We start from the raw sequence: 12237 nt of genomic DNA, 5'->3' as shown, positions 1-12237 counted from the left end.
TGACCCATGGTTTTTGTAAATTTTCACATTAATTTTTTAATTCCTTTAGTGATGAAATGGTGGAAACGTTCACACCTCTGAGCAATCTTCACAATGGACACATGGAAATACTTCCAAATGTTTAACACAGATCTCGGTACGTCATTTAAGTATGCATGCAGTAAAATATAAAAGAGTGAGGTTCTAGAAAGATATACAGACACATACTGAGAAGCAGGCAGATATACACAAAGGGTCAAAGAAATCATAGCATTATATAAATTATATAATTTTCTTTAGAACTGAATTTTTGGAAAGCGTGATTTCTAATGCATTTTCTTCCATACACTACGTGTGCCACGCTCTCATTTATATTTCGTCGTCCACAAGTTCGCTGAGCGACCATTAATATAGTGTTTGCTTTTCTTTTGTTTGGTTTGTTTCCAATTTGTCCACCTTTTGTCATTGCTTAAGAGACATGACTCCGTCCATTCTTAAGCCCATTCCTCCATTCCTCCGACCATGAACAAACCTGAACGCCCTAATGCGTAAAATGTTATTGTTGTTGTATGTATTAAATTCCTATATTGCTACAGCCTGAGGAATGAGATCTAGAGCACACTGACCTTCCATTTTATACAGTTATGGCACTTTATTAGTATCAAATTGACAATGATTTGTGAACATTGGTCGCATTTGTTGCTGTTTGATTACACTCCATTCGATGTAAAGCCTTGAAAATGATAGATTTAGATGAACTCGATAGTCAATCAAGTGAGACCATGTTTTGATTTTTATGGCCTGTAATTGTCTCAAATAGTTTCTTCACCCAAATGTGCGTTTAAGTTTCATGTTTGTAAGATCGTAGATTCAGTCTTTGCCATATTTTGATCTTTTAGAGAGTTTTGATACTCGAATTTCTTACAACCTAACAACTTTCAAACGGTATAGGCTCTAACCAATTTTTTGCTTTAAATTTAATTAAATTATCTGTCAAGCTCCTTAAAACGGTTGAAAATAACTTTGAGATTAGCATGCTGTTTTAAGAAATTGGTCATGATTTATGTATGACGGGCTTACACATAAAATACTCAGACAGCACCGATTTTTTTATTATTATAATAATAAAACACTATGCAGTTTCATTTATAGGATGTCTAATCATTGCGATTATCCAACAATTGCAAATCATATTATACAAAGAGATGCCCTTCATCGATCTAAGCTACATCAATAGATTGTGAATATATAAACAATTACATTTTTAATAATTCCAACCAAATTGACAGTGAATTATCAATTTAACATGATCTTGGATACACTGCTAGATTAATCCCAAGCTTGATTAATTTTGCCGAGTTACTTCCCTTAAGTTACTTAGGACACACATACTAACCTAGGGAGCCCCATCTAATTATATTGATCAAATACAGATTGATTACTTGTTAACTTGTAGATGGAGATACATATAAAGTTATTGTGCTGTTGTTGCTGTTGCTGTGGGGTTTAAAGCCATTTTTCAGCACACGAAGGCTATACATGGCGGCCAGTATTAATGGTGGAGGAAGAACCCGGGGAAAACCCCAGAAAGAACCACCGACCCACGAGAAGCTACTGGCAAGCTTTCTCACATGCCCACATTAGCTGAATCTTAGACTCGAACCGCCGCAGACAGAGGTGAGATGGCAGTGATCCGTAACGAAGAGCGTTTTAGACCACTCGGCCACTCGGGGCCCCGAAAAAGTTATTGTGCAGGCAATTTCATAACAACGACAGTAGAAAGAAGACAAGCAGATATTGAGTGAAAAGTAAACTATGAATACATCCTGGTAGCTTGTACTTTATATGTATGCTTTCTTTGAGTTAATTGTATTTATTTTGTTAACTTCGTTGCCTGTGTCACTATATCGTAGTGTAATAGAACTTTGTTATACTGTATTATCTCTTAAGTTATAAGCTTTTTTTCGGCCAAGCCTTATACTTTAGGAAAGCCCAGTTTTGTTGAGATATTTTTTGTCCTATTACCACATGACCTGGTCGAAAAAATATTCGAGGGTTTAAATTTTGTTTGCTGTTTGAGGCTTTGACGTGAATGAGAAAAAGGAGAGAGCGTAGGACAATATGCAAAGGAATGCTGGTTGTTGAGATAATGAAACAGGATGTTGCGTTGCACCTGATTTCAAGATCAATTCGTACTTGTCAACGATCTCTTAATGAAACTACACAACAAAGATTTTATTGCATATAAAGTATATCCCCTTATTTGCAAACACAAATACCGACATTTGTCTTTCATTCGGTGCCCCATCTCGCTTGCCAAACGAGATGCAGATATTCGAAACACGCGGCATCGCAATATTTATTATTTATTGTTTTACTTCATTTTTTAATTTTTTATTCAAACTTTATTTCATACTCGCGGATCCCACTTGTTTTATGTTGAAACTTTCGTTTATGACTCCCATCCTAGGACGGGCAATTAAACTAGTACAGATATTTAGCCGGACCTACCATGACCCATGACCAGCGTTTTCTGAATATGACGTTCATACTTTCTAGGTCATAGATATAAATGGATATACAATTTATGGAAAGCAATAAAAATGGCCATCACATAAACAAAAATCAAAATAAAACAATAATAGGCTATGTGCTAAAGTTTAATAAAATGTATCACACATTAACACATAGATATATAAACAGTGTGTATACTCTTACGTTAGGCCATTTTGTTTCATTTTATGAATTATTTATTAAACTCGTTTAGTGTAAGTCTTCTTTACAAAACCCAACTTTAACACAGCACTGACAATTATTAAGCACAGGTCAGTGTCTTCTAATCCGTTTCGGAAAGTTACTCATAGCATTCGCGTACCCGTTTTGGGACATCGGTCTTATCGACGTACCTCTTCTCCCAGTGCCGAAGTGTTTTATTTTCACTGCCAAGTTTAGTGATTTATTTTCTGACACGTACCCCTTGAAACACTGTCGCGTACCACCGTTGGTACGTGTACCACACATTGGGAAACACTGCCATACAATATTTATTAACTTTGAAAAATAGAAAGCACTTCTGGAAATATCGCCTTAATTATTATTAGCCGACAGTGGGAGAAAACAACCTTAACAAACTGTTCAATTTTTGCATAACAATGTTTAATAAACACGTGCCTATCTTGCATTAAAAATGGTAAATATTAGTATTCGTAATATATAATACTTCTATGAAATTCTGTATGTGAATCAGTCAGCAAGGTTATATACAAAAAGATAAAAAATAATGTGACACAGTTTTATTTTACCCTAATGCTGCTGTCGACATAATGACCACCCAGTGACTATGAACTGTCGCTGTAATGACGGTTGCCCTATAGTATCTATCTATCCATTCATCCATCCATCCATCCATCCATACACAAACACGAACGCAGATACATACATACATACATACATACGTACGTACGCACGCACGCACGCACGCACGCACATACATACATACATACATACATGCATGCATACATACATACATACATACATGCATACAGTTGGACTGACACCAAGAGGCCGTTGCTTACGTGAGAGACGACTTTGTATCCTTGTGTTGCAAAGTCTGGAATTATTAGATCTGCACAATTACCTGTACAGAGATAGTATATTATGTGAACAATTAAGTCTTTTCACTTCATTTGTATCTATGGTTTGGCATATACCGTACACTACTTTAATGGCCGACTTCATCTAGAGGAAGCAAAGAACTGTGAGGGTCCTGCTGGGCAGATTATATAAAGTTGGTACAGAAAGGACAGATTCATTTGTTATTTTAGAATATTTAATCACTCATAAAAAGGTCTGATTTGAACCTTCAGTAAAATGTTGCAGTTAAAAATCGGCTAAGACAACATAAAATGTTTGATGAAATTTGACAAGCTAATTCCAAGACATCGAAGGCTCAATATATGGACCTGATAAAAAGTCGTAAGAAGATTAACCTTGAGTCTATTTATAGACTATAAGATCCATCCGCTTGCAATTTGAACTTTGGGTTCTGATTAGATGTCTTTAAAGAGTAATGCAGACATTTGTTGAGAAAAATGTGAAAGATAGGACAAATGTTTATGATAGGTTTACTTGCTACCTGTATTAACAATACCTAGTATGTGCACACTGGTGAAAAAGAATAATCCCTTCGTAGAGATTGCTTTGGAGACTCCTTTATTTTCTGATTGTAATTAGAGACAAACTGAGAGTAATATCAGACGAAAATGCAAGATTTGTTGTTCTTTCGATACATGCAGCTTTATCATATACATCTTTCTTTTCCATGGGGGAAGGTGTTACGTATATCTGATTTAATTCATATTTATCTTAATTTAATTGTTTGTCAGTTTAAATTTTTATTCTATTATATGCTATTATCATATAAATTTATTCACTGTAGAGGATATTTTTCCAAAAAATTGGTTGACCTTAATCATTCTTATATAAACACCAGGTGTTGGCTTGGATGCTGACCTTGCTTCAAAATTAGTAAACAAAGTTCTATTTTTATTTTAAAATGATTGGTTGTTGTCCAGGTGTTGATGGGGCATTGTGTTTAAGATGTAAAAAAGTTTTTTATTTTTTATTTCTTAGAGAAATGATTGGTTTTCGTCAAGGTCATTTTTGGTGTACGTGATATTAACACAATCACGTAACCCCCCTTCTGATTTCGCAACTTGGGGGAATTTTGAAACTGCGTCTTATAATACAATATAACCTTTGTTTTAGATCTCTCTCTCTCTCTCTCTCTCTCTCTCTCTCTCTCTCTCTCAGAGTTTTTGGGCTTTTACACTTGGTATGAAGTTGTTTTTCTTTGTTGTTGCCATATTTTTGAGTTAATTATCTTCAGATCATTTCGATTTCAAAAGGATTAATTCTTTATTCTCTGGAAATATTTGAAGAACGCTCATATATAATTTTTTGTAAGATATTGCTTATAAATTTTATTCTGATTTCCAACACAGGAGTGCTTTTTTTACAAGGAACTGTAAACGACAAAATTGTATAGGATACGGCTCTTTGATTCTTCATCGGGATTCGAACTTGAATTCAGTAGAACATTTTATTATTAGGACTTTTGCAATCTAATTCGTGGATTATTCTTGGATTATTTTTGGATTGATTCTTGACACCGTAAGTTCTTATTTTTTCATTTTTACAAAGTTTTTTTTCTCTAGGGAAATAACTTATTTGTTAAATTTTTAAAAAGCTTGTTGTTTTCACTCTTTCTGTGTTACTGTTTATTCGAGCGTAAACACGTGACACGGATTATGATCTGATACTGAAGATTATCATGAATAAAAACAGTCCATAGCTTTACATGTTGCTGTTGTAAACATGGATAGATTTTTAGACCTATGGATATAAATTAGAGCGGATGATCCATTCACAGGAGAAGTAAAGGTCAAAGTGTATGTGATTACACATTTAAGGGTCGCCATGTTTGTCTTAAGTAGAGAATAATACCTTTTCTCAACTTCAACACTTCGTCTGTGATTAACTAAAAATAATTAAAACAAAGGCGACAACTTTCAATATGTTTGATTAGTTTATGGAATAAATACTTATTAGTCTGTAGATGTAACTTTCATCTAAGTATAAACCTGAAACTTTGTACAGATTTGCACTGTGCTAAAATGGTACCATATGATGTCAGCTGAGCACAAGGTCAGCATTGCATAGATTATTGACGAAATGCTGACGTCAGCTGTATCAATGCTCTCACGTTTCTGCAGAATTCATGCGTGTATTATTTCACAGGTCGATCAACTCGTACATCCTGCTTTGTTGACGCAAATGTACTGAAGTTTTAGCAAATTTATCTTTGCATTGAGTTGTGTTATAAAAACTTGTCTTTATTAGGAAACAAGTTAGGCTTAATGGATGTTCAGCTTTCTTGGAGAATAAAAAAAATTAAGAGAGATTAAGAGATTAAGGCAGTAGCAGCATACAGTTCCAAACAGTTAATGACAGTAATAAATAGATCCTCGCCATTAATCACGTCAAAATAATCACTGCATGAAATAAAACAAGCAGTGTTGTTACTGAAAATAACATATACCATTATCAGAATACGATGTATGCATAGAATAATTATACTACAGATTTTCATGCAGAAAATACACACATTAAGCCAAGAGCTGGTCAGTAAAGCCAGTTTAATCCATTCTAAATAACGCAGTGGTCAAATTTAAAACCAAATTCAGTAGTATTCATCGTCAAAATGCTTGTGTTCATCAGCAGATTAAGACAACAAACTCTCATGTCATACGCTGCATTGATCTTTAGCTTTATGAACAACAGTGTTTGGTATACATAATAGAGGCATTCGAATGTTTTCGTCGGTAATCAAAACTCTATTATTTCAAAACATGTTTCATGTACAGCAGAAGAACTGGACATCATTGAGGGCTGTGTCGTCTTTCCTTCCTTGAGGCCCCTCTATACGCGTCTTTATGCCGCAAATGGCGGAGTTTATAGGACAGGTCTCACTCCATCCCCCATAGGAGCCCCATAATCCTGGCCCGGAAGGGTGGACAAGCTCGTATTGGTTTCTTGTAGCCTGTAGGTCTCGACACATGAACTTCACGAAGTTTGCTGCCGTATCGTCAACGTTCCTTCTCTAAATCAAAATAAAACAGCTAAATAATACAGCTGAATGAAACTGAGCTAAAAATTAAAAATTATATTAAACAACCCAAGTTTTGCGATTTTGTTTTCACACACACGCACACAGACACACACACACGCGCGCAATTGTGCATGCACGCATAAATCCATTGACGACTTTTTCATTCCTCATAATCTTGTACGACATTGTAAATTACATTCTCCTCCTGCATGATATGAATAGTTTTATACCGACTCCTGCATTTCTCTATATCTCGGTGGATGCATTCGTACTGGTGAAATTGTCTTTCTACACAGAAGACTAGCAATGAAATCAATCCAAATCGGATTGGGAGAATTCGGCAACAGTCTGAAAGATATTTATTAATCAAACAAACACATCGCAAATCACTCGAACATTAAATGTCATAAACGATTTGAATTTAATAGAATTTACGAAAACATTCACCGTAGAGGTCAATTTAAAAAGTACATTACATATATAATAGGTTCATACCTGCCTCCTGGGCGAAATCAAGCATAATTATGTCCCTAAGTTTCGGGGGAAAAAATAATACTTTGGGGTTTTGTTTTCCTTTGCAATTTTTGAGCAAATCTTTGTTTTAATTTGCTTGTTATGATCTGTTTTCTTTCTAAATAAACAATTGGTAAGTTAGATTGTCCCACAAGAGGCCCCGAGTGGCCGAGTGGTCTAAAGCGCTCTTCGTTACGGATCACTGCCATCTCACCTCTGTCTGCGGTGGTTCGAGTCTCGGATTCAGCCAATGTGGGTATGTGAGAAAGCTTGCCAGTCGCTTCTCGTTGGTCGGGGGTTCTTTCCGGGGGTTTTCCCGGGTTCTTCCTCCACCATTAATACTGGCCGCCATGTATAGCCTATCGTGTGCTGAAAATGGCGTTAAACCCAATAACAACAACAACAAGATTTTCCCACCTTCATGCTCTTGCCTATAGACCGGATGAAAGAGAGAGGAAAGCTATTCATATTCAGCATTATGAATTTTCCTAAATATGAAATACATGATAGACGATAGAGTGCACAGTGTTGTATGGTAGTTGCCATCACATTTGGTGACAACGTTACTTATTTCTCAACCAATACCCTGTAATACAAAGTAAATATGTAAAGGAAGCATTTACCATTTCCATGCAATATGAACTGGAGGCAAAAGGTAGCTGTGGATCTGTATAAAGGCACCAAAACTACTGACGGCATAATACTATAGGGTGTTGAAGAACATTTTTCAAATTCATCTAACTTAAACTTCCGTTTGCCTATTTGCTTGAAATGAAGTTATTTCGGCCCACCTTCCCAAATATATGATATTAGACACTTCAAAAGTGACACGACAGATCTCGTTAAGCATTTTTTGGCATCAATATTTTAGTAATTTCAACGGTTCCTTGTTATGTAAGTTAGAATGGTTTACGTGCCTGAGGGCTTTCGACTTGAAGTGAAAACACTGTGAGGAAGTCTTGTGTTCCATTCTGAGACGTGCATGTTGACAATCCCCACCAGTTACCCCAGTTTCCAATCCCTGATCGCACTTGACCTCCATACCGAGAGCTCGTTGCATCTAGGCACTGAAGACCGATTGCATTTAAGCCGGTATCATCCCCTCTATGTTGATTGGATTCTATCTGAAAGAAAGAAACGTGAATGAAACGGGATTGTAAGTAAACACAATTCGGATAAGAAACTTAGTCGACGCAGTAGTTTAAATATGGCTCATTGGCCATATACTAATATCACCCTTATTTCCAACCACTAACATTCACTCAAACCTCTATCCTTCAGCATAGGTCAGTGGACATCAATTAGTTAGAAACAACCCCTACACAAGTGATTTTTAAAATAAGTATGAAAACACTGACTTTCATCCCAAATTATATGATAAACAAGAGCCTTCATAACCAAAAAATACAGCATAAAATGTAGTTGTATATCCCCCATTTTATTTGAGAATGAAAATATTAAATATTTTTTTACTCGCTTTGATACAAACAGACATATGTGGAAAGATTTAATCGAAATCTCAAGACTAGAATTCGAATAGCGTTACTCCACATGAAACCAAAAATGGATATATATATATATATATATATATATATATATATATATATATATATATATTACAAAAGCGTATTGGTAGATACACTAGATCATGATATATCTACACACACTCCAATAGAAGCGGTAAGTCTGCTAACATCTTAACAATTATGGATTAACTGATCCTGCAATCTTAAAACAATGCCCATGGAACGCACACATCAAAAAGTGAAAAGGTCAACATAGCAAAATAGAAGTCTAAATTTGCCAAAAGCTATATCTATAATTTCACAGGAAGAGCATTTTATAATCAGAGAAGTAATATGAGGTGAGACTACAATATATAACTTACAAAACTTAAATGAAAACATTATTGAAGGACGTGATTTTTGTATGAGGAGGACTTATCTCTGTGATGATGTTTCCAAGATTGGAAAATTAACAATTGTGATAAACATTAATGTGAAAAATTGAATACTGGTTTATTGGAACGCATGCAACGAATCTGTGTATATATAAGAATCGAAAGAAAATACTGTCTAACGAAGTATGTGATATATGTTATCACTTTAAGCACTGGCAGCGAAATGTAATGTACATTTACACTACACATATGCAATCAATTATTGTAATACATATTATACAATTTAAGTTTATTGATGAAATGAAACATTGAAATACTTCCTAAACACAATGTAAAGATTAAATAAATTACAATCTGAATGGTATTATCCTGGAGGAAAAGCAGAGAATACATTCAGATAAAAGTTACCTGGATGTGTGTGGAAATGTTATTAAAAAAATGCACAAAGTCCATAACAAAATGGACATCAAAACTAATTTAGAATTGATAAATCCCAACACGGACTAAATAATTTTTTTAAGAAATTTTGTTTAAAAGAAAACAGCAATATATAAATGGCACATAATTTACTCGAAAGAATAATTGTCAGTAAAACTAAAAGGAATTTTCACAAGAAAGCTACAAATATCGTTTTAAAACATGAATGAATGAAAATGTGAAGCTGAAAAGGAAACCGATCTGAGTTTTATTTTATTTTGTTTAGAAATTGACAAAAAGCAATGGAAAATAATGGGTTGAAAAAATACCATTTACAATCAGTAAGAGTCTGCTTAGATTTGTCAACTCAACTCGTAAGAAAAACAAATAGAGAAAGAGAGAGTAAAGGCAAAGTAGTAATATTGGTCACTTGGGGGCACTATGAGACTAAACATTTCTCCATAGGGTTACACTGTTCTATGGTTAGGCTTGTAATATTTTCAGCCAGGTCAGTAACAGCGGACCAAATGTTGTTTATGTTCTGGTCATCATGTCTGTATAATCTTGATCTTGTTCACGTGTGATTGTGGTGGTGGCTGTTTTGGATCAAAAACACACCATCGCTTATCTCCATAGGATCTTCGTGTGTTCTATTTTCTTCTAATGGTCTAGGATTACGTATCAAGTTCTGCATACAAGATGGCGTTCACTGTGTTTTCCAGAGCTACTGCTAACTAAAGTTATACATAAATTTGGCCTAACTTTATAGGGTGGAAATGATTTTTGTTGCTGACTTGTTCTGGAGCGAAATCAATCCTTATAAAGAGTGTTGTCCTGCATAAGTGGTGTACAAAATGCCGTGGAGCTTCAAACAGTGTCAAGTATGAGCACAAGTAATTTGTAAAGTTGGGTTCAAACATTCTTGTTTACAATGTCTGACCATCTCGGGCAATTTCCATCTTGGACACGTTGAAGTGCTGGAACTTGAAGAAAGGATTATGTCGATGACTCCGTTCAGGGCCGCATTGCTGACAATGCCATTGAGAAACCTTTGGGTCTCTTTCTTGGAAAACATGAGCTTCGATCTTTTAGCGAAGTCCAGAGGCAGTGGTGAAGGTTTTCACTTCCACTCGTCTATGAGGACACTTAACTGTCATTCTGCTCAGAGTTTGACTGATCTCGTTTCCCACTTCAGGTAAGACATCCTCACGGCGCACAACAAAGAGTCTGTCTTCGATGATTATTTTGTACTCATTAGCATAGGCCATGGGACAAGGTACTATCTTGGATTCAGTCTCAGGCATATGCCGAAACCATTCAACAAATATTTGTCTTGCAGCCACATGTCCAGATGCAAGCGATCCAAAAATGCGCTCATGCTTGATTTCATGGTCATTGTGAGGATAGACAGCTTGTGACAACTCTGTCATTGAAGACAACCAATGTGTCAAATTTCCGTACCACGGAAGAATCTTAAAAGGTAGAATCTTAAACAAATATCGCAACGTGATTTCAAAATTAAAAAGAAACACAAAACTCGAAATACAAATATGAAAAAAATTTTGAAAATACAAACTAAATTCTCAAAAATTGATGACAAATTTGAAAACGACAATGTAATAATTGAAAATTGAAAAACTAAATTTACAATTCAGAATTTGAAGACAAGATGTTGAAATCGAGAAGTAAAAATGAAAATTGAAATTAATAATAATATTATAAAAAGATTAATCGAAATTGATCAAATAAAATTTGAAAAGCAAAATTTGAAAATCATAATGTAATGGAGAATTAAAATATGAAATTTAAACGAAAAAAAAATTGAAATGAAGTTGATAAAACCACATTTTCTATTTACGGGAATATCAAAACATTTCTTTTTAACGCCATCTGGGTTACAATTAAATTCGTGTGAGATAGGATAACAAATCCTGAGAAGTTCAGTCCAACAGCACATCTCACAAAGGGTACAAACATTTATATTAATAATAAAACGACCTGCTGCTCTCCTGCGATATAAAGGCTAATGCGTTTTTTTTCTCATTCATGCCACCTGTCATAATAAAAATTTAAATAAATATTTTAAATATATACCTTCATCTTGTATCCAGAGGCAAAAGTTCCTTCAGCACAGAAATCAGGATCATGCCAATCTCCCCATCCGCCACCATTGTTGACAGTAAGAATCTTCACAACATTTCTAGGGAAAGGTCTTGTAAGAAGAAATCCTTGTACTGTACTACAGAGACTCACGACACAGATCAGTGTACGCAACATTGTCAAAATGTTGTTGCTCAAGGAAGTTAGTATAACTGCAGGAATATCGTCTCTTATATAGAAGTATCCAGCGTAGTATACTGTAATTCATAAATTAAGTGACATTGCAGCCTGCAAAAAGTTCATAAATAAAATTAAATATCGTGCTGTGTGGAATCGAGAACAATGGATAAGTTGATACAGAATAACTGTCCAAGAAATAATGCCTGAGATTTTATAAAATAAAAAAACATCTTTTTTGCCCACAAGTCAACACAGATTCTGGAGACCTTTGTCGATATGTGTAATAATTCAATATATACTGCAGTTAATGTGAAATAAGCTACTCAGTCAAAAGTAGGTGTTACTGAAGGCAAACTTGTACATACTGAACGTATTGCACGGCCTGGCTATCATCATATTATTGTAGTGTAAAGTCGCCCATTTTGTATACAACAGCTTTAACCCATGGCCGTTCAAATAGACGTATATAGTCAGTTTG

At 34.9% G+C, this 12237-nt stretch overlaps 1 protein-coding gene across 1 annotated transcript; it reads right to left on the bottom strand.

Moving 5' to 3' along the window:
* Positions 1-6159: 6159 nt before the first annotated feature.
* On the bottom strand, positions 6160-11844 carry LOC149770109 (vitelline membrane outer layer protein 1-like). The gene is made up of 3 exons (XM_089949365.1): positions 11574-11844; positions 8080-8286; positions 6160-6640 (listed from the first exon to the last, which is right to left on the bottom strand). Exons 1-3 carry the CDS (start codon positions 11754-11756, stop codon positions 6395-6397), a joined length of 636 nt encoding a protein of 211 aa, XP_089805491.1. The 5' UTR covers positions 11757-11844; the 3' UTR covers positions 6160-6394.
* Between the last annotated feature and the right edge of the window lie 393 nt (positions 11845-12237).

The sequence above is a fragment of the Sinohyriopsis cumingii genome, unplaced genomic scaffold (genome assembly GCF_028554795.1).
Source record: "Sinohyriopsis cumingii isolate HCF-2022 unplaced genomic scaffold, ASM2855479v2 utg002698l, whole genome shotgun sequence".
Classification (NCBI taxonomy): Eukaryota; Metazoa; Mollusca; class Bivalvia; order Unionida; family Unionidae; genus Sinohyriopsis; species Sinohyriopsis cumingii.
The sequence above is the reverse complement of the archived record's forward strand: the minus strand, read 5'-3'. Positions and strand labels throughout refer to the sequence as shown.